Source organism: Dromaius novaehollandiae, chromosome 1 (genome assembly GCF_036370855.1).
Source record: "Dromaius novaehollandiae isolate bDroNov1 chromosome 1, bDroNov1.hap1, whole genome shotgun sequence".
Classification (NCBI taxonomy): domain Eukaryota; kingdom Metazoa; phylum Chordata; class Aves; order Casuariiformes; family Dromaiidae; genus Dromaius; species Dromaius novaehollandiae.
Genome location: NC_088098.1, coordinates 65,621,014 through 65,645,812, shown reverse-complemented (window position 1 = coordinate 65,645,812; position 24,799 = coordinate 65,621,014). Strand labels below are relative to the sequence as shown.

General features: G+C 43.5%; 1 protein-coding gene across 9 annotated transcripts in view; it reads right to left on the bottom strand.

The window, feature by feature from the left end:
- LOC112993380 (voltage-dependent L-type calcium channel subunit alpha-1C) overlaps positions 1–24,799 on the bottom strand; it is a 416,350-nt gene that overhangs the window by 22,904 nt on the left and 368,647 nt on the right. For 6 of the 9 annotated variants that reach the window (XM_064515173.1, XM_064515133.1, XM_064515142.1 and 3 more), the window contains 6 exons: positions 13,051–13,179; positions 9,302–9,367; positions 5,616–5,707; positions 4,549–4,714; positions 3,580–3,707; positions 1,779–1,875 (listed from right to left, as the gene is read on the bottom strand). In XM_064515173.1, the coding sequence (XP_064371243.1) occupies positions 1,779–1,875; positions 3,580–3,707; positions 4,549–4,714; positions 5,616–5,707; positions 9,302–9,367; positions 13,051–13,179 (678 nt within the window). Of the gene's footprint in view, positions 1–1,778; positions 1,876–3,579; positions 3,708–4,548; positions 4,715–5,615; positions 5,708–9,301; positions 9,368–13,050; positions 13,180–16,120; positions 16,154–24,799 lie in introns of all 9 variants that reach the window. The other 3 variants (XM_064515158.1, XM_064515116.1, XM_064515152.1) reach the window with 1 other exon arrangement.

Genomic DNA, 24,799 nt, shown 5'->3' with positions numbered 1-24,799 from the left:
GTTAAACAATTACAAAAGGACTTGTCGCATCCACCACTTGTCCCAACTGTGGCATGAGTTTGCCCTGAGGTCTCTCTCCCATTGCTAGATAGTCCTTTTTTTTTCAATATGGGTATCACTTTCCAGCCCTCATTTTCCCAGTGGCCAGGGGGTGTTTGCCCACAGTGCATTTTACAGACAGAAGTTTATTCCCGTTCTCAAACCATCTGGCTTTCAAATTACATCTTTCATTCTTATCAGGAGCAAACTGATTTCTTCACGTCTCATGAGGCACTTTGCAAACTCCTCTGCACTAAAGCTATGTCTGGTGCAAATGTATTTAAATAGAGAACCAGTATCTTTCACTGAAATAGCTGACAAACTTGAACAAAGTGGGCTAGCTGAACCTGAAAGTTTGTCAGTTTTCTGCAGCTGTAACCCCTCTTCCTTTTACAGTAAGGCTGCATCTGTCCTGCAGTCAGTTTGCAAAGCCATGTAGGACAGAGACCGAGTGCCAAGGACTGGTGCAGCTGCAGGGGGAACTTTCATGAGACCAATGACACCTGTCTGAGGTAAAATGTAGTAAAGTCACCAGATCTTACATCCATACTTCTGTCTCAGGAGGTAAGAGACACCAGGGACTTGGCTGTGCTTTAAGGGGCTGATTTTGTTAAAGCTCTGTCTGATACCGCTTCCATGCAATGGGCCTGGTCCAGCACCAAATTGGAGGTTGTCGTTCCCTGCCACTATCACTGCTTTCACGAATTGTGGGACTTGAACCAGATTGTTTAGACTGACACAAGAGACAGAAGATAGCTAGAGAGCAGACTGAAATGGATAGGCAGCAGGCCGCAGAAGGCATATATTTCTGTGCAGAGGCCCCAGCATTTCTGTATTGCTCTGAGATTGATACAAGCCATCTACAAAAGTCACATACAAACTCTGAGACTTGTGAGGTGATGAACGAGGAAGCTCAAGGGAAGGAAGCACAAAGGTTATAAATATGTCATTCACTAGAGTTAGTTCTTTGTGATAGCTGGGGTCTCACAACCAAAGAAATTAATGAGACATTTTCACTGAAAATCTGTCCTTGCTCTTCCTTTATTTCAATACTTTGTTCACCTTGCTGTTCAGTTTCTGTCAGTTATTTAAGAAAGAACAAGAGCTAATATTAGATTTCTGGTGGATTACTTTGTATAAAGAAAATCTTGGAGATATTTTTACTTGCCCTGTTATCTGTCCTAATGTGGCTTTTTGGTATGTGTGTTTGATACCACAAACACGCGCAGTTAATACAATGCTTGATACTAGAGAGCTAGAATTATATGAATGCCTTCCTAGCTAGAGAGAGGGCTGATACAGCTAGCGGTGCATTAATGTCTCTCACTAGAGGAACACCTGTCTGTCACAGAGTGGAGGGCCCTCCACCAGGTTATTGCCAGCCCAAAGGAACAGGGGAGCGGTGCAGAATGGAGACAGGCTAGGTTCAAACACGTGCTATGCCCAGCTTTCCCACGCCGTGGCAGCACACACCACCTCCTGCATCACTGCTCCTAGCCCAACCCAGCTCTCCAAAGGGACATCCCTAAATGTCTGGATGCCTCGCACTTTTGGAGCTGCCAAGCAAGGGGTCTGTCGTGTGCACTAAGCAGCAGCCTGCACAGCAGCTAGTAGGGAAGCATAGAGGTTGCGCATCAGGATTGCCTGGATCTCACACTTTGGATTAGTAATAAAAGGTCCCTGCTTGGTATTCTGCTGCTTCTGACTTCCAGCCTTCCCTGAGCCGCACTGTGCCTTACTTTGCAAGCCACTCGATGAGGACAGAGCTTCCCAAAGCCCAGGGGTGGCTGAATCCGCCGGAGTAGTGTCACCACATCCAAGTGCTTGATCCGTCCCCTAAGGAAAAAAGCAAGATGAGGGTCGCATCCTTAACACAGGGCGATCTGCTGATTTGTCTGCAGAGGGCAGATGCAGCCAGAAGTATTACTGAGATCCTTCCAAACCCATACTGCCAGTCTCTGTAACCTAGACATAGCCTGTGGTAGTATTTCAGGCCTCTTGTATTTGGTGCATTCCTCAGGATTTGCCCAACACTCACACAATTCCTACTAGTAAAGAAAACACAGCTGTCAGTCAAACACAAGTCAATACCTGCAAGAATTGACTTCAATGTTTTGAATGCTGCAGATCCAAAGCGCACAAGCTGACACTTCAGGGTTATCTTCCCGCCTCTGACCTATTCTAAATCTGTGGCTGCTTGTGCACCTGCTGGCCTTAGGGCTGTAACAGGCAGAGGGTTTCTTTTTTCTTGGTGCTTTATCTCCCAGACAAATAGCCCTGAGCCACTATCTTTTGATTCTTGTTTATGCTTCTGGCTGTCATTGCAGCCAGTGTGAAATGAAGTCTTGAACTGCCTCTATAAACACACCTAGAGAGCAGCAGTTTGATTTCTTCCAGGTTTTGTAAATAGCTTCCCAAAAGGAGAATTCTCTCATGGTGAGAGGAGAGCTATCAGAGCCAGAGTTGGAGCCTCAGATATGGGACATTCATGAAGACGAGGAAAAAAATGCACATTTATGGATGGGAAGGAACAAGACGTTGTCTGCAGTGAGGGGTTATCTATTGTATGACTCCAGCCACTGTAGTCTTGTCTTCAAACAAGCACAAAAACTAGCATATGTTTTGTTAGTAAACAATGTACTTTTTAAGATGTTCTGCTTATCTTCTGTTGAATTTTTTTCTGGATAGTCACTACAGATGGAAAGAAAGGTTCCAATTTAAATACCACTCTGATAATGTGACACAGTCTCACATCCTGCAGAGCCTGAGCCCAAATTAATCTTGACACTGTGTCTACAGATCCAGAACCAAAGAGATCTGCTTTCAGTTTATGCTAAGATCTCTTTCTGCCATTTTTGCATTATTAAGGGAGCTTTATAATTGCAATTGTCATTTATGCTATAATGCCACAGGGATGTAAATGCACTTTAAGCCTAAGCATGCATCAAAGAGAGCATGTACTAACACATGACAGTTAAACTTCTATATGACTTATTCTTGCTATTCTTGTGTAACTTTGAATCTCTGCAAGTCTGCTGATGTGAACAACCCTGAAGACCGTGTAATGCAGTCATGTGAAGGTACAAGTTGTGATGGGCCCATATGACATGTTACAAAATGGAGATTTGAGCACCGAAGCTCTACTGTGAGTAGAAAGTCAAACAGAAGATTCACAGCTTGGATTCAATACACTCGCAACATATGTCACAGTAAAACAACCCTCTGACCTCCTCTGAATTTCCCTAACAACTCCCTAAGCTCCCTAAACAACTTGTATCCACCCCTGCCCCAGACTGAAGGTGAAACAATATCCTGTCAGGTAAAAAAGCAGCCTAGATGCTGAGACTCCTGTATGTATCTCAGCTCTGCTGGCCACTGGGTTCAGCAGAAATACCTTGTGTAGGTATCTATTTTAGTATTTTTGCAGAGAGAAAGTGTTCCTGCAGGAGAAACATGGCACTGACTGCAGTGGGTCTAGAGACTAGAAAATTACAGGCCTGTTCTCCTGAGAAGTACTAGTATTCCTGGTGGGTTACTTACTTGGCTTCAGGATCATACTCTGCCCAGATCCTTTTAAACTCATCCAGGTGGTGTGGTCCTAAAATGGACCAGTCCCGTGTCAGGTAATCAAAGTTATCCATTATAACAGCTACAAAAAGATTGATGATCTGCAAACAAGGACAGAGATGACTTGGTGGCAGGTAACAGCAGACTTCACCAGGTTCCCAGTTCAAGGTTTGGACTTTGACTCGCAAAACTGGGAATCCATTTGTGGGGGGGTTTCTCTGTTCCCCCATGTCAGCTCCCCAATTTAAATGGGATGATCCTAGAGACAGGATGTTCTTAGCTGATCTATCTTTCTCCTCCCAACTGAATGGATGTGGCTCAAGTTTGCTGACTTCTTAGACATGCTGTGATGGCATTTTATTTACCCATGCCTTTTACCAGAAGAATGTGATAGTGGTGGGAGAACCTGGGATTTATCCTTTAAAAGCAGTGGGGCTGAGATCAAAGTCCTTTCTCTTGACCCAAGACCAAGCCTTTTAAAATGTTGCTGCTGTTCACTGGGAGAGTTTTGCAATGCCGCATTGCCAACACTGAGCAGATGCAAGTGGGATATGTGTATTCTCACAGTCATTGCTGCTGGCAGGGGAGGAAAAACCTGCTCAGCAGGCAGAAGGAAGGTAGGAGGGAAGGTGGGAAGTGTGGCCGAGGCGTTGCTAGCCTCAGCACAGCCCACAACACGCTAATTTCGTTTTCTCATTGAGGGGGAGGGGGAAAGAGCATTCCTTTGCTGTGCACAAAGGATTGGGACTGGAAGCAGAGCATCCCCCAGAGCTCTAAAGAGAGGCAGGAATTGCGGTGATCAAGGGAGTGCTGTCACGGGAAAGATGTGATGGGGAGATTTCCTGTCTTTGAGATCATTTTTCTGCTGTGCAGCACTGAGGCCTGGGAAGGCTGGGACTCAGTCTAACATAGGGCACATTTAGGTTGCCAGTACAGACTCACCAGGAAGGCACAGAGCATGTAGAAGCTGATGAAATAGAAGACGGCGAAGCTGCTCCCGCAGGAGTGATCAGCTTCTGTGGAGTTGGCCGGTTCTGACTCCGGATCGCACTTTTTGTCTGGGAGACACGCCAGCATGATTTCCTGCCAGGCCTCACCTGTGGCACACCTGGACACAGCAAAGGGCAAGGCAAGTCAACAGTCACCTTCGATTTGAAAGAGGAGGGACTGGTACATTAGCAAGCTGCTCCTGTTCCCATGGATGTTAATGGGAATTTTGCCACTGAGGTCAATTAAGAGCAAGTTAGGCCTATCAGGGAAGAGAGATGGCCTAGCTGTGACATACATTCGCATATCCCACTACTCTCTCTCTGGCTTTGCTGCCATTGTCAATATTGTTCCTTACTTACTCTGTCTAGTCTGGATGTGGGGCTGTCATGCTCCAGCCTGCCAGAGTCATGGAGACTCATGTGATGTGGCTATGGATTACATGAGGCTAAGTGGAGGGGGAGACCTCTGATATTAGTCCCCCTCCTTTCCCTTGCTCCACTTCCTTGCAAACAAAAGGAGAGTGCTGAATTCCTGCCAGCTCCCAACGCTTCTCTCCCCTCTCTTCAGCACCCTTTCCTGGTCCTGGCACACCTAGCCACAACTGGAGCATGATGGTAGGCTAAGCTGAGCTAGGCATGGCCATGCCAAGGCACATGCAGGGTTCATGTCCCTTTCCCTGCTACAGTAAGCAGCAAGTCATATTGGCTGGATTTAAAAGGAAGGAGGACTTAATGACGAATATCAACATTTGAGAGAGCTGAACAACCGTCCATCTTCCTTTTCAGTAGGAGGACTTGCCTCCCTCCTGGGACACTGGGTGGTGGCCTGTGTCAGCTGGCAGGTGTGAGGGTTAACACACCAGCTCTTTGATCTGACGTAACTCCTAGGCTCCCCTGCTAAGGTACAACATGTTTCTACTCACCTTGTGAGCATGACATGGCAGAAGCAGATAAGCTGTGTCCAAGAGCAAAGGAATAGTGCTCCCAGACTGACACTATCCAGAACTGTCAGACACCCACCTGAAAAGCAGCAGCACTGCTTGGGGGAAGGTCTGGAAGTTGTTGTTGCGGTTGATTTCTGTGGTATCATTCAGCGCAATTTTACCAAACACCTGGCAGAAAGCAGAGGTCTTTTCAGGTTAGCCTTGCAAAACCCCCAACCCTCTTGTCACTTGTAGCTCTTCATTTCACTCTGGCTCAGGGGATCTGATATATAATGGGATCTGCTTGTCACTTACAAAACATTTCCACCGGTCTTTCATATTGGCTCTTGGTTCCCTTGCTTGTGCTTTATCATGAGAAAAGCACTCACACTGTAACAAGAAGCATCTCTTGTTTAAACAACACATCCTTCCTTATGTCATACACTGTGAATAAGTGGTACGGGGTCTTATTTTAACAGGCACTTATATGGGGAGGGGGTCCAGCTGAAATAAGTTAACAACACAGAAAAAAAGGCTCCTTCCTTCATTGCTTATCTGTCTTTACCAGGAGGAAATCACAGCAAAAGACCATCAGCTGCAAAGCCTTGAGCTTCCAACTCTGTGAGATGCCTTGCATCTTCCAAAAACAATGTACAGTACATTGCCTTGGGTCTGGAGATTATCCAAATGTCTGTGCCTCTAGTAACCATGTTCATCACCAGGCAGTGTTTTAGAACCCCCCAGAATGCAGCAGTGCAAAGATGATGACTAGATTTGCCCAGAGAAAAAGGGAATGGAGCAATTCAAGAAAATAACAAAAGAGATGAAATCAGGGACAAAGGTTAGTGATGTAAAAAAGACAGGCATATGAGGGAGAAGGTCTGTTTTGAAAGCCTCATAATGCAACTGAAAGCAGTGGGTCTGCCCTGTGGAATTGAAGTAGACTGCTGGCTTGTGCATTGTTTTGAGGTGCTCTGCAGGGGCAACACTTTTGCGGAGAAGGCAACTCAAGAATTATGGGGCCTCAAGGAATTTGGTCTTAGGTACAAAGTGCTGGTAACAGTTTAGGGCACTGTATAAGACAAATTCTGCTTCTGTCTTTACTTCAACAGTCGTGCATCAGTACAGTTCTCATTACAAAGCTATTTCAACCTACTTGGGGTTGTCTGTGCCCCATCCCTTGACTATTCCAAGTTTTAACTTGGAATCTAACAGCCCTTTCCTTAAATCCATAAAAATGTCTTACAGCTTCCTTCCATGCCCAGCCAACCATTGCTGCATCAAGTACAGTTCACCCAGTCACTGGACAAAGCCTACAATGATGAGCACACCTTTTGGGAGCCTGCTCTGAGATGTAAAGTCTCCAGCCCGGGAGAGTTTCAGGCATCTTTAAGAAAGTCTTATATAGCTTTTGTATTTATGGGCATTGGGACTAAGAGCTTAACAAGCCTTGCCTGGCAGAAAGGTCTCTGCACAACATAATCAGTCAGGACTATTTATTCCCCATTGATAGCAACATGACAGAGATCTCAAGGACTGAGAGCTGTAATCTCGTAGCCAAAACGAGCAGCAGGAACACAGCAGCTCTGAGAAAACACGGAGCTTCTTTTCAAGCAAATGCCACCGGTAATTAACACCCTAAGACAAATAACGATGTGGAGTGAAGCACAAGGACAATGATGGGGAGGCCATTCCAGACAGGAGGGAGTGTCTGTACATACACTTTCTGCAGGGGTTGTTCTTGGATGTATGGGCCTTCCCCAGCCCCACCGTGGGTAGTAGCGACAGCCCCAGCTGCATTGAGGAGGAGCAGGAAGACAGTTTAAATGCCCAGAGGCAGCTTGAGCTGAGGCAGCCCATGTTTTTCATTTCAGGCAAGCGTAGGCAAGGGACCTTCCCATGCTGGAAGTCTGTGATCATCCTATAGACCCCGCGGCTTCCCTCACACATGATGCACAGGCAACAGCTACTACAGGTGTTTTGCATTAGCCAGCCATGAAGAGCTGCAGGTAGAGGTTCTTCCCTCTTGGCCTCTTCAATCTGTGCCTCTTGGACCATTATATCAGTAGCTTCATCCATCAGCATCAATTTGTATTTTTGCACTTGGGCGCATTAGATAGCAAGGCTTGAATGTTGTCCCCCTCCATGTCAGGGGAGCAGCTGAGATAAAGTGGTAGGTCTCCTTTACATGGGAAATTCTTATGTTGACATCAGATCTGGTACATCTAGGCATTCAAGGGTGCTGCTTAACAGAGGGGGGAAGGATCTTCCTTCCTATGTGTCCCTATGTGTGAGGGAACTTTATGTGTCAATAGGTTCAAGAGAGCAGCACACCAAATATCTGAAATGCCATGAGGACAAAAAGTGATGATAACGGGTTTGCAGACTCTAAGCAATGAAGGGAGATTAAGAATTCCTGTTTTTGTCGATGAAAGGACAGTAGAAAGTGATCTAGTAAAGAAGTCATCTAGTTCAACACGACTGAGAGCTATATGACCTTCAGGCTGCTGAAATGGTTAAAACAGAGGTTCGAATCTAACCCCAGGATTAAATAGCCGACTTAGAACTAGTTCACAGAAAAGAGAACAGAATTACAGAATCTTATATCTAGCCTTGGTAGTGATAGGATCATTAGAGACGGAAGCTGGGTAGGTGCTTGGAAGCCATCTTTAATACTTTCTGTAGCTACATAACACCAACATAATACTCTCAAGTGATTTTCTACATGGCACAGGTAATCCTGTCAAGATCTTGCCATTTCAGCTAGTTAGGTATTAAAGGCAAAACTGGCAAGTTTAAAGTGTGAGTCTGGTAGATTAAATGACAGCTGCAGTTACTGGGGCCAAATGAGATAACCTATGATAATTCAAGAAATGATTAGTTTTATTTTTCAAACTGGGGAAGAGTAAATGGGAGTCTGTAAAAAGATGTGATTATAATAACATGAAACAAAAAATGGTCACAGAGGTCAAATGAATTTTGTTACAAATTCTGTCTGCATTGTAAAACCAAGAAGCCTGGCATATTTAAAGACCTCTGGAAATAATTATGTCATGCCTTTCTATACTTTGGTCTCTAGTCCCAGATGGCTGACTTCTCTGAGATCTTTGATTAACATACAAAATGGAAAGGGAAGCATAGTTTGAAAAGAAGCACAGTAAATGAGGCTGGGACTGTCACAAACTGTGCCTACATCACATACTTTCTTCAGTGGTCTGCATGCAACATCAGTTCCTTGCACAGATGAATGCTCAGGCTGCTTCCAAGTTCATTTTTTCCAACTGAATAGGATATTGTATTGATGCAGCTTCCTGAAGAACTGGCACAAACATAGACATTGGGTCTGATCCTGTATTTGCTTTCATGGGTGTAAATCAAAAGCTGCTCTTTACAACTCAGTGGAATTACACCAGTGCAAAAGTGATCTGAGAGAAAAATGAGGTTTGTTCAGTGTGACACGGCCATGAGCCCACTGAAACAACTACTTTGAGCAAGCCAGTAAATCACCTTTGCTACAGTTGCTGTGTATTCCTTCAGGAGTGTGGAGGGTTGGTATGTTGCTTTTACCATGTTATTGTGTTCTGCTATTAAAAGGGGTTCATTTTGGTTTTGCTGGTGTGTATTGTGTTCCTGTTCGAAGTCCATACGCAGATATGTTTGCCAGTCAAGATAAGCTGCCTTGTTACACTACTGGGAGAAAACATTATAGCAGGTCCTTACCACCATACATTGATCTAGTGACTTGCCCTGTTAGAGACAGTTGAGCTCCTTAGTATCACTTACCTGCATCCCAATCACGGCGTAGATGAAGAACAACATCACTATTAAAAGAGCCACATAGGGGAGAGCCTAGAAATGAAAAAAAGAAAAAAAAAAAAAAAAAAAGAGAGAGAAAGAGCAGTGTGTCTCCATTGAGCTTGGCACACAGTAGCCCCGTATAGCTCCTGGCTTTGGCAATGTTGGCTGAGGCAGCCCCAAAACTTGGAGTCTGTAATTTAGACATGTGGCCACTAGATGCCTCTATAGGCCCACATTTGCTTGCCCTCCCTGCTACCACCCTGGTGCCAGGCAGCACAGCAAGGATCTGACTCTTCTCCCACTCGTGGTGGTGTGGCTCTGCCTCCTTCAAATCAATCCTGCCCATGATACAGCAGGGAAAGTAATGGCACAGGCAGTATCTACAGCTCTTTACCAACAGTAGAAAACTATTGTAATCAGTATTACTCTGTGATTAACAGCAATGACTTGCCTGTGGTTTTTTCTGGATCCAATCTGGTGGAATGAAAAATGCGACAGCTGTCAAGATCCAAGTTGAAGGCTTCTCCTACAATGTCTGGTACCATCCTAAGGACCTACAGCAGCACCAGCTTTGTTCCCTGTTCCACATTAGATGCTTGTGATGGTGTCTACAATGCACTAGGTGTCTGTGATCAGCTGCTGAAGAGGAAATGCAGAGCCCTGATATGCAGTGCTGGCTCGTAAGGAAGAGGCCAGTGCAATCAGCAGTGTTGAGTGCTATCACTTTCCTCCACCACTAGCAGGAATGAAGGGCACAGCTGTGGACCTCACAAGCTTGGGCTTTCCACAAGGAATTTTCTACTCTGTTCCTTTTGAACATTGCGCTCTGACCAGAGATTATCAGACTTTACTTCAGAAGTAATGCATGGACATATTCGTCCTGAAAATGCGAGCACTCTCCCTGGTCTGGATTTTGAACACCCTGCTTCATGGTGTATCAAATGCCCACAACATTAAATTTTGGTTTTATTTGAGATTATTTACACATTTCAAGTTTATGTTAAATTTCAATATGGTCAAATCCTACAGGAGGAATTCTGGAAGAATTTTCACTGACCACCATGGGGATTTGACCAAGATCTGCAGAAATCGTCTCAAAGAAATCTGATTAAGATGCCCTGAATTTAAACCTTTGAACAATGCCTGCAATCATCATCTTAAGACTTAGAGATTCCTCTGTTTTATGAGATCAGACAAATCTGTGTGGTTACCCCAAAGTCCACGGAGACACATCAGCTCAGAGTTTGACTACGTATATTTTATGACAATCCACTCTGGACTTGAGTCACACAGGACCTCAGAAGAGCTTCTGACATAGTGTCCAGACAGAACATAAACAACATAAGCCTTCAGAGTTTGTCCATCTTTCACACAGGCATTGGAAGATTTTCATCCCTCCTGGCCTTCTACTTTCCTTCCACTTTTTTTCGGCTTAGCCCATTCCTCTCTATTGATGTACCTTCTTATTCATCTCTGCCCCTTAATCCCCATGCTTCCTTCAGCTCACCATCTCCCATACTCCACTCTTTTAACTCTGTCCTTCTCCAGCTCTGTCTTTCTCTGGTTTTACCACTGGTCCTTTTCATTCCCACGGCCTTGCCTTGCTCTCAGCACCCCTCTCACTTCCTACTCCTCCCACTCGCCAGTCTGGTCTCTGTCGCTGAGTCTCCAGGCGGAAACCCCGCTGAGCATTTTTCCCACCACACACTCTTCTGATCGGTTGCAAGAATTGTGCATCATGCACAGGGCACTTGGTAGTTGCAATGGGATCTGAACTCCTGCACAAATTCATTGCTTATTAAGCTGCCCTGTAAGAGGAAACACACTTCCTGAAAGCATGTGGGGACACAGAGAAAAGCCTGTGCCAGACAAAAAAGTCCACAGGGATCCCAGATTTTGACAGTTGGGAGTGGCTGAGTTAAGAGCTCTGCACTGTGGCTATTCTTAGCTATGAAAGTAATTCTTAGCTAACAGTAATTGCAAGAGGAGGAGCTCCCTCTTAGCAGAGAATACCATGCTACAAACAGCTAAAGGCTTTCCAGGGAAAAGGCACTTGCTCATAGTGCTTTTTTTCTGTCCTTTGTGGAAGATACCTCCCTTGATACTTTCTCCCATCACCCTTTAGCCTTGCCTAAGAGAGATTGACTCTCTAATCAAAGAGGTCTGAAGGTCACTGGAGGGAAGCACCAGGCACACCCTTTCCCATCCATCTCATCCTCTCCAGCCAAGAGCCAGGAAAAGTGGAGCTCAGGATAAGAGTGAGCTGTTGCTCAAGTGACTGGAGGAACCAGGGGCAAGGGGAAGGAACGAAGGAGATGGGAAGTGTGACTCTGCCCCTGTATCAGGGATGGCTGAGCTTTGCCAAGTGCATCTCATTCTCATGCACTCCACCAAAATGGTTCCCACTGGAGCTGCTCAAATAACTACCTGAAAGTTTGCAACCAGATAAGCAATGGAAAAAGTTGCATACTTTTTTCCAGGTGTAGATGTGTCAGAAAACTACTGTGCAATACTACATTCTTACTGCTTCAGTAGTCAAGGAGTGGGGAAAATGAGAGTCTTTTAAATGAGCCCAGTGGTATGGCTACCAAGAAGACCTGGGAGCTGCACTGGAAAGAGTCCAAATTTGATCCCTGGTGTAAACATGTGCTACTCCTGCTGACAGAGACAGAAGTCATGGTGATCTACAGCACAGCAGGCTGTGGTACCAGCTTGTGTTGTAGCTGGTGAAGTTTAAGCTTTAAAGTTCGCATCAGTTCCTTCACCATTGAGTCAGTAAAAATGCTATCAACCATTTAAAGCCTGAATCTGGGGAATATCTGACTGCTGTTCTACGACTTCTGTGTTTGGCAAGTTACTCTCTTATGCTTTTGCCCAGTGGTGTGTCCTGCATCTTTTCATATGTTTAGACCACCATTTGTATTACTGTGCTGTGTTTTCCTTGACACTACCTCAGCTAACATCTAGGTTGTGCTGGCCCAGTAAATCCAGGTCAAATAGTTGTAAAATGCAGAAACATGTCACGCTTCATCTCTAACTACCTTTCTTCTATACATCATTCTACTACTAGATGGTTTGAAAGCAGTATTTCTAGTGAGTAGATATCTCTTGGTGTTTGTTTCTCACAGAGATGATAATTCTTATGCAGTCTGGTCTCCTTCTCCTTCCCCTATCTACTCTGATACTTTACCTACCACCAAAATGCAGCTGCATCCAGGGCAAAAGCAGCAGCAATTTAATAGCATTGTTATCGAGGCCAAAGGTTTAAGGCAGAAAAGATGAAATTCTTCCTGAATGAAGCACAGGGGCCACACACCTCTAATACTCACTGGCAATCCTCAAAACAAGGCTTAAGAGAAATTTAATTGAGACCCAAGCCTTCTCCTCAGATGTGAATTTCACCTACAATAACAGACATAAAATACAACTAAAATGGAAAAAAAGATCAACAGGATTACAGACTGTAACTGAGTTGAACTGAGTTATCAAGGCTGTTCAGGAAGGTCTCAAGCACTTACTCATGCTTTAAAGATGAAACTCATACCCACGCAGTCATCCACCATGAGCCCTGTTTACTTGAGTCTCATTCATGCCATATGTCACTTCCACACACAGGACTGATGTGCATCCTTTGTACTCAGGCACTTCCACTTATGGGAAACCCCTCTTTGAGGGGCAACAAAGGGTAAAAAGAATTAGGTATTATATATACTTTGAGATAAGTAAAGGACTACCTGGAAGGACTTGATGAAGGTCCAAAGCAGAGTCCGGATGCCCTCCCCTCGGCTCAGGAGCTTCACAAGACGCATCACGCGGAAGAGTCGGAAGAAGGTGATTGAGATGCGAGAGTTTTCCTCTGCATTCTGGAAGCCATTGGCACAGAGGCAGGAGTTACAACAGTGTGAGAGGAACAAAGACCCTGGATCACAGAAAACACTACGCCGAGAGCTCACTGCACTGTTCCTGGTCCTGGGCATGCTCCCGGGTGTGGCACTACCCCAGCAGCTCAAGGACAGACGGATGCTGGCTTGGCCTGCCTTCTCTCCCATGGTGGTGATGCTATTCTAAGGGGGCTTTCAAGGCCATCAGCATCTCTGCTGAAGATGCCCGGACTTTTAGCAATCAGAGATTGTTTATGCTCAACTTCCCCCTCATCATCACCTTGGTAAGAGGTCATTCTCCTTTGATACTGTACTGGAGGAGAAAGATACTTTCTCTTTGGACCTGCCTCTGAAGCTACCACAGCAGGAACCTCTGCCAGCAGCTCTAGTGAGTCTGGTGCTGTGCATCTGACATGTGTAGCTGGCTCTGCTGGGAAACAGTAGCAGGTCCCAACTCTGCTTTGGTGTGCGAAGCCCTGCGAGGGCACGGCATGTGTTGCCCCCAGCTCAGCTGCTAGTGTTTCTTGTATCTCTGACAGCCCTGCTGCTCCTATGCTGCTGTGGCTGAACTTCTAGGTGCTGAGCTGTGGTTGCTCTCTCCCGCTGCTCTGCATTTGGACCTTTTGCGTTTCTCATGACCCCTTTGTATTTCCCACAGTCTGTGCACTGCCTTTTTTTTTTTTTTAAAAAAAAACATTTTATTTTGGCTTCATTGCTACCGTTCAGGCGTGCAGTATTTTTAAATAGTCTTTTTTCTGGCCTCTTACAGCATCTGCTTTGTCCCTAAGCATTTTCCCCTGGGCCTGTAACCAGCTTTGACATTCCTCACACTTCACACATGTGAAGGCAACAGATTTCTGAATGCTGAGATGTCAGCAGGCTTACCTGGGCCTCTGTGAGGAACCCGCTGTCTAGCTCGAGGGGAGGCAATGCACAGAAAATGCAATGTGGTTCCCAGGTCATTAACCCCTAAAATACTGTGCGAAATCTGTGGAGCTGGTGGTTGCCACTAGAAGCACTGTGGGAATGTAACCTTCTGCCACATGGGGAGATAACACTGTCATCCTGCTACTTGACCTGCCCGTGGAGCAAAGTGCACAGATACCCCATTTCTATCCCCATCCATATTGCAAAGTCCAGAGTTTGAGTCTAAGCCCCCAAAGAGCAATGTTTAGGACAAAGAAACAGTGCAGATCACCCCTGCTGTTAACTACTCACCACTGTGTAAACCAAGAGAGAACAGACCCTTTGGATTTCCTGTCACAAGGCAACAAAAACAGCATCTGCTTGCGTTTCTACTTCTTATAAAATCCAAGGCATAGAAACTGCCTGGATGCATATTTCTGTGATTAAAAGCCAACATGTGCAGATGAGAACATGTACCTGTGCTGTGTGCTTGCTCCTACTTCCAGCCTGTGCTCCACAGCCAGATCTGTGCCCTGGCATCTGTCAGGCAGTGGCAGTGTTGCGCAGTGGGTGTAGCTGTTTGCTGCTGTTCTGTGTGCAAGTGAGCTTGACTCTCACAGAAAGCACAGCAGTACGTTTAATATTTCAGGACTACACTAGAGCCGCAGTTTGACTATCTTCCTCCCGTATGCAGCAAAGGTTGATGCTAGCTGCCCATGCAGTAACAGGGCGGGAAAGACTAGGGGAACAGGCTATGCCAAGGAATAGCCTGAGTGCTCCCTGAATCTAACATCATCCTCTTTTTCCAAGCTGGGACCACAGCCTGGGTGCTTTAGTGAATGGCAGGGAATTGCTTTGAAGGTAGAGGAGAGAATCTGGCCTCTGAGCAATCAAATAATCATGGCATTCAATACCCTCAGAACTACAGTTCCAGAGGGCTGACTATAAGGTCGCACACCTCTCCCAATCCTACAGCAGTTCCTTCAGCTTTCTGTAAAAAGCTAAATTCCAATACCACCTAAAGGAGAGCTGAGGTTCAAATTTAAAAAAGCAGTCTTGCTGGAGTTGTGCCTAAGAAAAAGGTGTTTGCTTACTTTAACTGCCAATGCTGTCATGGGCTTGGCCCTTTGGGTGGCAATGAGCTGGGACACTGATCTGGTAACAGGTTTTAGCATCGTCTCACCTTTCCTTGCTGAGAGGAGGCAGGAGTTGTAAGCAGAAAATTAGCCCTACTTTCCTGGGTTAGACAAAGTGAAAGCAGTGGACAAAGTGGAACCACTTCCTCCAATTCCCTGCAACTTACTGGTGTCAAACCACTTAGCCAAAAGCAGGCCTGAGGGAGATTGTGTTTCATTTTAGGACTAGGTGGCTACAGATTAGCCAGTGTCTGAGTGGCCTTGCTTACTTCTTCCTTGCTTTCAACCCGCCTTTTGATGGCATATCTTTGCCAGAGGAGGGAACTCATACGAAGTGGCAATCAAAGCCTGGACTTACTGCAACTTTGTTGGGGTAGTGTGGGAACTGCCTTGTACATCAAGGCAGCATCATTTGTGTGCACCATTGCACATCTTATTCTTATGTGTGCAAAGCATGAACTCTAAAGTTACAGTGACATCACCTCATTAAAGAGGAGCTTCCGAGTCCTAATCCTTTCTAGTCTGTAAGCTTGGACATGAGGTCACATTGCAAACCCATTCAGTGTCACATTGATCCTGAAAGTGTGTTGCTAACAAGAAATCTCATCAGTTCTCGTTCTCTCTTGGTGATTCATTAGAAGGCAGAACAACAGTTAACTTGACCAAAGGAAAGCTCAGGATGCACAAGAAATACACATGTGCAGCATATTCACAGCTCACGTGAACACCAGACTCACACCAATACACAACATGGCAGCTTCATGCACAAATAACTAGGCTGGGCTTGGAGAGACAACTTGTGATCAGGGGAAAAGAATAAAGGAGTGTGTTAGAAAGAGTGTCACAGAAGCTGGGAGGGTGGTCTGTATTTTCGGTCTTACCATAGAGGAAGAGCATTGGGTATGTTCAGCTGGCTTTAAAGAAAGGCAGACAGAAATAAGCTGTAATAAGTCTCCAATCAAGAGGCCTAGTAAACTAGGTCCTGGCTAACACAGGAGCAACAAAATGGCAGAAGAGGGCAAATGGGAGTGTGAAAGAAATGCACAAGAGGCTGGGCTCATTCCCTGGGATATACAGGATCAAAGTTGGCCATGGCAGAAGTAGGAACAACTCCCATTGAATTTGATGTGAGCTGTACCCACTAACACCACATGTGAATTTGACCCAGTATCAGTGTTAGACATCCTGGAACCCAGGTAGTGGAAGTACTGATATTGTTAAAATGTTTCTGGTATCTCTACTGTCACGATCAATACAGGGGCCGATTTAACTCCCCAGCTCAGATCTAGGCCATGTCTGCATAGGGAACAGCCAGCTTCTAGTGCATCAGTCTGATTTGTAAACTGTTAATAACCCAATGCTAAAGCAACACTTTCTATTTATATATCCCCATTCCCTTACAAGTAGTTCTCAGTGATTACATTGTTGTTAATAAAACAATGGGCTAGGATAGCATAATCATGCTCTTGGCAATCCTACAGAACCCACTGTTAGCTGGGGAAAGTGAGTTGGTAAAGTTGTTGTTTAGCTTGCTCTGACTTCAGCCAAGTCCCAGTAAAGTCCCAGGGACCTAATGGATCTGCCCACTGAGGCTGAGCTGAGCTGAGTCCCAGCCATCCTGGGAACAATTGAATTGCTGCAAACACTGTGTCTGACCTTAGTCCTTGATTAACTTCTGGGGCCCCTTCCAATACCGATGTCAATTCTAAAAAAACACCTGAGGCAGAAAATACCCTTAGGTGGAAGAAACAGAATTAAAAATAAATAAAAACAACTTCACTGAGAGTCCTTCAGTTAAATGGTAGCATAATCCTCCAGGCTTAACCTCCATAATATGCCCTATATGGCAAACCTGTCTGACATTAATTCCTGTGACTATGTTAGCAAAGCTGAAACTGATACATTTCTTCTTCCAATGGCAGAATTCCCCTCTAGTGCCACAAAGGACTCCTGCAGTGTGCTCCTGCTCTCTAAGCACACTGCACTAACCAAACTGGCATTGAATTTTGTTATTACCTAAATAAAAACTGTATTTTGGATGCCCAGCCTATTTGGTGATACATACAAATGAGAACAATTAAAAACCCAAGCTACACCTAATCATATACTATTGTTTTGGGTTAACTGATTGGTTTGGCATTGTCAGCTCTCGTTGCTTTTTTCCTTCTCTTTCACATGTTTGGTCTTGTGGTTTTTTTTCAGATCACATACGGGCAAAATATGGCTTGAATACGAAACAAGGGAGTGGTGCCCACAGAGATGTTTCTTCCCGACCAGGTGTAAATTTTGATTTCATGTTGCTGGGCAAACCTCTCCTTTCCAACAGTGACTTTCCCTGTTCCATCCCTTCCACTTTCTATCAGTTTTTCAACTCATCTTTTTCTAATAATAGGAGAAAGCCTCAACCTGCTAGTTGCTGCGTTCCTGGTAGACGGTACAAAGCACCTGTGATTTGACTGAAGGTACCCAGAAAGTTTTCAGCACCTTTCAGGATTCTGCATCCTTCCTGGCTGACAATGTCAGTACATCTCAGTGCAGTCCTGACTGACTGTCTGAGGAAGCCTTGTAAGTTACTGGAATACTGGAATACTGTATCTTAATTGTCACTTTATTATCATTAATATTTCACATGAAAGTGAGAATAATAGTAGTGTAACAGAGTAAAAAATTATGTATAAAAGATATGACTATATAAGGAGATAAGACTGCACTGTTGAAATGGAAGGCTCAACTTCAAGAAGTTGACAAGGTGTTAAAATCTATGAACCACATGTTCTGAGTATCTCTGGCACTGCTAAGAAAGCAGAGGTTGACTGATTCCTCTCTCATTCCCCTAACTGGCCTATGTTTTAAGATGGGGTCCAATATGAAATAAATTATATCAGTAACTACAACAAAAGCTCAAAAGCAGCACAGGAGAGTTTCTGTTAATGCTGGCAGGTGATATTTGTATAGACTCTGGCATAGTGGGCTGAGGCTCTTGATATGCTTGTGCTCATACAGTGTTTTGTGCATGGATATATAATGGGGAGATGGTGAGCTGGGGGTTGCTAAATACCTTCTTTGGTATCCACAAGTGTTTGAGAGAGAAGCCACATCCCACCATTTTCCACCTGTGCTAAAGAGCCACCAAATGGACTGAACACAGATATCTGAGAACTTCTTGTTGAGACTTTCAACAGTGGCCATTCCTAACTATACTGTAGAGAGAAAGATTTCTACTTTTTTTGAGAGTTTTTAACCCTGCAAGTGATGCAGCTATGCCAATTTTAGTACAAGGACAGGCACTGGGCACCCAAGAATATAGTAGTCACCTCAGTTCACAGGGAAGGAAATCATGGTGATAGGTACTTGGAATTAAATCCAGTGTCTAATTCCCGTCTACCCTGGACAGGATTTAATTTCTACAAATCTCAGAACAATGTACAAAAGCAAATCTTCATCTCTATAATATCTTTGAAAAAGCTTTTTGAGAAATAACACCACTTAAAAGAAGGTGGCATAGGCTCTACTCTCTAAAACTTACAGACATCCCTCCCACTGTATGTGGTCTAACCTGCAAAGGAACTTCAGCTATTCCACCCTGTTCCTGTCACGTGGCACACAAGTAACATGCACATAACTGAATGAGAAAGGGCAAAAGCAGTAACAGTGTAACTAAGAGATAATGCACTGAGCAACTTCTGTTGTAGAAAAAAGGGACCCAAAGTGACTGGATCACAAACAAGCCCAGGGGTACATAAGAATGATATAAAAGAGGACCTCCAGATTAAAAGTGGAAAGAGAAATATCTGAGGCAGGTGCTTCTGCATAAAGACACTCAACAGGGACAAATGCAGTGGAACTACTTGGGCCATTTTTTTTCTTTTTCTTGATACTACCATATTTAAAAAGGTAACAGAGATGTTTGGGAGCAGAAGAGGTCAAGAAATAGAGAAAAAGGTATTGGAAGCCAAAATAAAGATTTGGTAGGTGAAATGCTGAGGGAATCCTGAAGCATGTCTGGAAAGCTCTTCAGAATATTGTTGCCCACATGTACCTGAGTTGAATGATGTTCTATGTATGTGTCAAAATGCCAGTCTTTCATATCACCACCACATTGCTTGAGCTGCTGCTAACCTGTGCATGTCCTTATAGCCCCTACAGACACAAAAATGAAAGGCATGGCTTATGCCAATCATTAATTCAGGTTCCTGTGTGGGGAGGACTATGGGAAAGAAAAGTGCCTCTCAACAGATAGGCTTAAAATCTCAGAGGCCAAAGCACCAAATAAGGTAACTGATAGTTCTGATTTCCTGGTAATCCTGCTGTCTGTGCAGCGTGCTCCCCCTGGGTAGGTGGGAGTGAGGCTTCCTGGTGGCTGTTAGCAAAGAACATACCACATCCAGGTGAGTTCAGGGAGCATCAGAGTCTTTTGAATAGCTATCCTGACTGACATATCAAACTTGGTGTCCGATCTTGCACTCAAGTCAGGGATATAGTGTTACACAGAGGTAAGGGGATTATTGTGCTTAGGGGCTTTCCAAACACTGAATGCTTGGTAAGCCAGGAGAGGATAAAATTTGCACTCCAGGAGAATCAATTTCAGTGTTTCAGTGGCAATTTGTAACAGTCAATATCATAGCATACTGATGCCTTAACATAATCCATTCTGAAATTCTTCAGAGGTGATGGCTTGGCTTCTCAGAGCTGTAACAACAGAAGCTAAAACACAAGCATAAGGACTAAAAGATTTTGTACTGTCCCCATAGTATTGAAGCCCCTTGAAATATCCATGGCTTAGAATATCTTCTGGATAGATAAACATTTGGAATAAAATGATAATCTGAATTAACAGACAGATTTAAATAAAAGTTTCAGTAGAAAAATCCTGAGGAGAGATACCAGTCCTACCTAGTCCCAGTGAAACACTGGAGATGGAGGAGTACTTTGAGAGGTTTGAGTCTCCTGAGATTTTTGGCTGGTTTACTGACAACTACAAGGGCCATCCAGAGAAACAGTACCAAAAAATGTCTGAAGGGGAGCTCCATTAGGTTTGTACAGCACAAATTGAATTGATACATTCAAAGAGGTTCCTTAATTGCTGGTATTTTTCAGTACTTTTAGAAGCTTGCCTACGACTGAGATGTCAGTACAGGCAGGTGGCATTCCCATTACCATCAGTGCAGATGGTAGTGATTTTTTACACCACAGAAAACAGTGTAAGATGTTGAGTTCAGTTCCCTCAGTGGATTCAGTCGGTGCTAGGAAGTCCACATAGATTTTCCCCCCACCTTTGAGGAGTAAAACTTCCTTTCTGATAGTTTTTAACTTTCTAGCAAGACTTCTTCTATTTGTAGGGAGAAATCTCTTCTTGTAGCCCCTGTGAGACAGAACCTAATTTTAAAGTTGCAGAGAACTTGGGCATGGTTTGATCTGGGGAATCTGTAAGCAGCTGAATATACAGAGTTATTGTTGTCTTTGTTAGTCAGAGTCGTCTCAGTCAATGTAGTCCTACAATAACAGTCTTCTAATTTTGCCTGACAGTCCTAGATTTGAGATGAGAGGAAATTTGTGTCTGAAACTTTGGCACAGTGATCTGAGAGAGCATCTTCACATATTTCTCATGAGAACAAATGGTTAGATGCTTATGTTGCTGTTCGTGAAAAATGATCTCTAATTGTATGTCTCCACTGACTATGTGGGTTGTAGATGAAGCTTTTCAAAGACCACTTGCAGTAGTTGGTTGTTGGTGATGGATGTCTGCTAAGATGTTTGCTTGATTGCTGTCGACAATTGGAAAATGAAAAGCTACAGATGAAGATGCTGTATTTGTTGGAAACTTCTCCATTGATCTGTTAGCTTTCTAACACGGGTTAGGGGTGACAGATGTTCATCTTGTGCTTTTTTATACTCCTTGCAGGAAAGATGTTTCTGCGAATCCGTACTGTGGAGTTCACTTGAGCAGGTTGCAGTGCTGTGTAGCTCATCTGCAATTCTAGGATGTCAATCTTTTTGCGCACAAGTTCTTTGTACATGGAAGTCCTCTAAGAGTCCTGCCTACTTTGGTCATACTGCATCTCTAACTTTCTTGGCTACAAAATGAATCAGAAGGATAGAAGGAGACTTTCTGGGGAAGTGACAATGTCTTACCAACATAGGTAATATTTTAAGGGAAACTAAAAGCAGTTTGACTAAGGGATACCTGGCAGGCAACAGTGATTTAATTTTGTTGTTACAGGGAGTGAGAAAGAACTCAAGGACTGTCTCAGCTACTTGGCCACTTACAGCTTGACTGGATGTAGAGGGCACATATAGGGCAACTGCAAGCCAGCCCACTATTATTCTGAAGATTTTTCTATTGCACATGTGGGTTACACACAAGCTGGGGTGGGATCTGCAAGGATATGAGCTTCAAGAAGAATGAGAATTTACCAGGGTATAATGGGAGAGAGAGATTTAGAATCTATCAATGTCCTGGAGACATGGTAAGAGAAAAGCCACTAGACTTTCTGTTGCATTTGTAGTGTCAAAAGGCTGAAGTGACCCCAGGAGGCTAACACAACTATTTGTGGAGAGCTAGAAAAAGTCACGGCTTCAAATCAACCTGGCTGCTGGCAGGTAATAGTCTGCTACTACACTAAGGAGTTACCATAACCCTCTCCGGGGTCATCTGTCTGCCACTGCTGCATGTTGTTTTAATCACAAGCTCTCTAGAGATAATCCACCTCCCACTGAAGTTTGTGAAATTATTATAGGACCAGGCAGAAAAGAATCTGGTATTTCTCTGTGCAGGAACACTACTGGATTGCAGAAGGCATAATCCTCAATTCCCACAACCTTACAGTGAAACCAAATTATTAGTTAAAAAACAGGAACAGGCAAGCTGATAAACCTCTGCATTCTTCCATTAAGAATACAGTTCTTTGAGAATTTCTGGGCATATTTTGAATAAAACTAGCCAGAATTATATTCTTTGCTATAAAAATATTTTCTGGTAGAAGAATGCTGATGTTGAAAGTGAAATGTTCTGTAGAAACATGTCAATTTTGGAAAAAAAAATCATTTCAGAAATGTTAGTAAGATTGAAATCTCACATTTTGTCCTGTCTGTAATAACACATTTCAGTTTGAGTTTTCATTTCAATTAGAAATGTTATATACCTATGAAAAATCACTCCCAGAATGAACTGTTTTTACTTTACTGAGACAAATGTTTTGATTTTCCTCAAACTAGTTCTGTTGGAATGATCTTTTACTGGAATTTTGCAATTTTTAATTTTTATTCTATTTTAAAGGAGAAAAACTGTCAGAATTGCAAGGAGCTTTTGTGAAACAAAAGATCAAGCCTCCCCACAGCTCCAATTTTGTGTGAAGCACCAGAGGTTTTTTGGTTCATTTCATAAACTGAGGTTTGTTTTTAGGGTCTGTTAGAAAGGGACATCCTCGTTACAGGAAAACAGGGAATCAAGGTGTATGATGCTGCCTTTACTGAGGCAACTGGTAACCACCTTGCTGATCTCCCTGTTGTTCCAGTGCAATGTAATATGCTACTCTTCAGACAGCTCTGCAGAAGAAAGTAAGATCTCTTGCAGTACGGAACTAAATATTTATCTGGTGCAGTATGTGGAATTAGGAAAAATGTGAAATATGTGACACCTGCAAAGAAGTTTATCATTACATTCCTGCCAGCACTAACTCATGTGGGTCAATATACATTGATATAAGTGCCAGCTCATATAGATGTAATATATATACATATATATATATGTATTTCACATAGATTTCACATGAGCTCAAATACTTGGGGAAATATTAGCATATCCATATGCAACAAAAACCTATTTTGGATACAGTTAATAAGGTCAAGGTAACTTTTACAGCAAAGGAATCTTACACGTACCTTTTTTTCCCTTCATTTCCTGTGTATTCTAAGATTTTTAAATTCTAGAGCTTGCTTTTTTAATTAGCTTCAAATATGCAAATCATACCAATTTGAATAGCTTATTAGTTAATTTCATACATATATCCATGAATTTTCAGACAGTAATCTTAAGATTCCAAGTGCTTAAGGTAAATATAAAGGAAGTCAACTGCTTTAATTTGGTTATGCAAATTACCTTAGATTGACAACTAATGGACAGTTAATGAGAGTCACTTTTTATATAGCTGAAAGCTGTATTTTTTTCATGACTTTCAGAGGAAAAGTAGAACAATTGGGAAAGTATGTCTATGCAAATTATTCTTAATTTTCAGGATGTTTTAATAATTCTTCTCATTAGCTCTGGGTAAATGATGAATTCAAGTTTTATGGTAATCAAGCCTGGGTGTTCCTGAGAAACAAGTAGATACTAAATGCTATCAGAGATGCAGTGCTCATCTCCGCTGTACAAGGACTGGTCTGACTCAGAGTGGCAGGTGCAGGCTTGCCTGTGTGTCACTATTTATTTTTTGAGGGACAGGTAGCAAAAGAAAGCCTTAGCACATCTGGATAGGAAGGTCTGAAAATAAATCAAACCATGAAAATAAATGTCGAAAGGCCAGCTCTCTGCAGGATTTCTGTTTTACAAATGGACTGATATTAAGGATTTTCCAGTTTGAGTATCAGGTGAGGAGAGATTTTGCTGATTTGAACTCCTCTGCCAGAAGCCATGTGTGTCAGTGCTGTCTTCTTTTCATTTAACTTGCTTTTTTGCTGCTCAGTTCTTGATTCAGGGGACAGGGGTTCCCAAAGGAGGTAATCAGGATGTCCCAGCCCTTAACAGATTAAGGGGATGACCCAGGAAGCTGACAAGACCACTGAGCAAGATGGAGACAGTGCAAGTTCGAAAACTTAAGAGTTCCCAGTTCTCCAGTTTTCCTCAGCTCCGTTATTTTCCATGCCTAATGGTTTTCTCACTGTTGTTTCTAAGTAGTCCAAAGGGTCTCAGTGTTTTTTCAATGGCAGAATTGATATGGCTTTTAAACACCAAACCCAGCAGTGTATTTAGCACTCTGATGGAAAGAGGAGTCTTCTGTTTCTCTACCTCTTTAGGAAGATTTATCTTCTCTCTTACATTGATCATTTCTTCTTCTTTTTTTTTTTTTTTTCTTTTTTCTTTTTTTGGCAATTGCCTGGGAGGCAGGGAAATCTATAAAGCTGGTTTTCCAAACAGAGCACAGCTTGGCTCTGGCTTTGACTCATTCCTAGCAACAAATCTTTTCATATCCAGGTCTTCTCATCATGTCCTAAACATCTAAATACATCTTGACTTCTTATCTGTAGCAGTGCTGTGAAAGCAGAGCTGCTCTGGTGGGCTGCAAGTAGAGAAGTAGTCTCTGACATAACTTGGCCTGTTAAGGTTCTTGTTTATTAGGATGATGCCACTGATTTTGATCTTGAAATAAAAAAGAAGACTTCAAAGCATCTATACCAGTCTTGGTTAAAGACACGTTGTTGTGTGCTGTATAAGGTGTAGCTTCTAAGAAGTATCCACTCCATTCCTCACACCATCCCATGGCCTGTCTTGGAAGGGGCAATGGCAGCAGAGTTCTCCTCTAAGCTGAATTTCCTGAGTCATAGGTAGGTAGGACTTTTTCTTG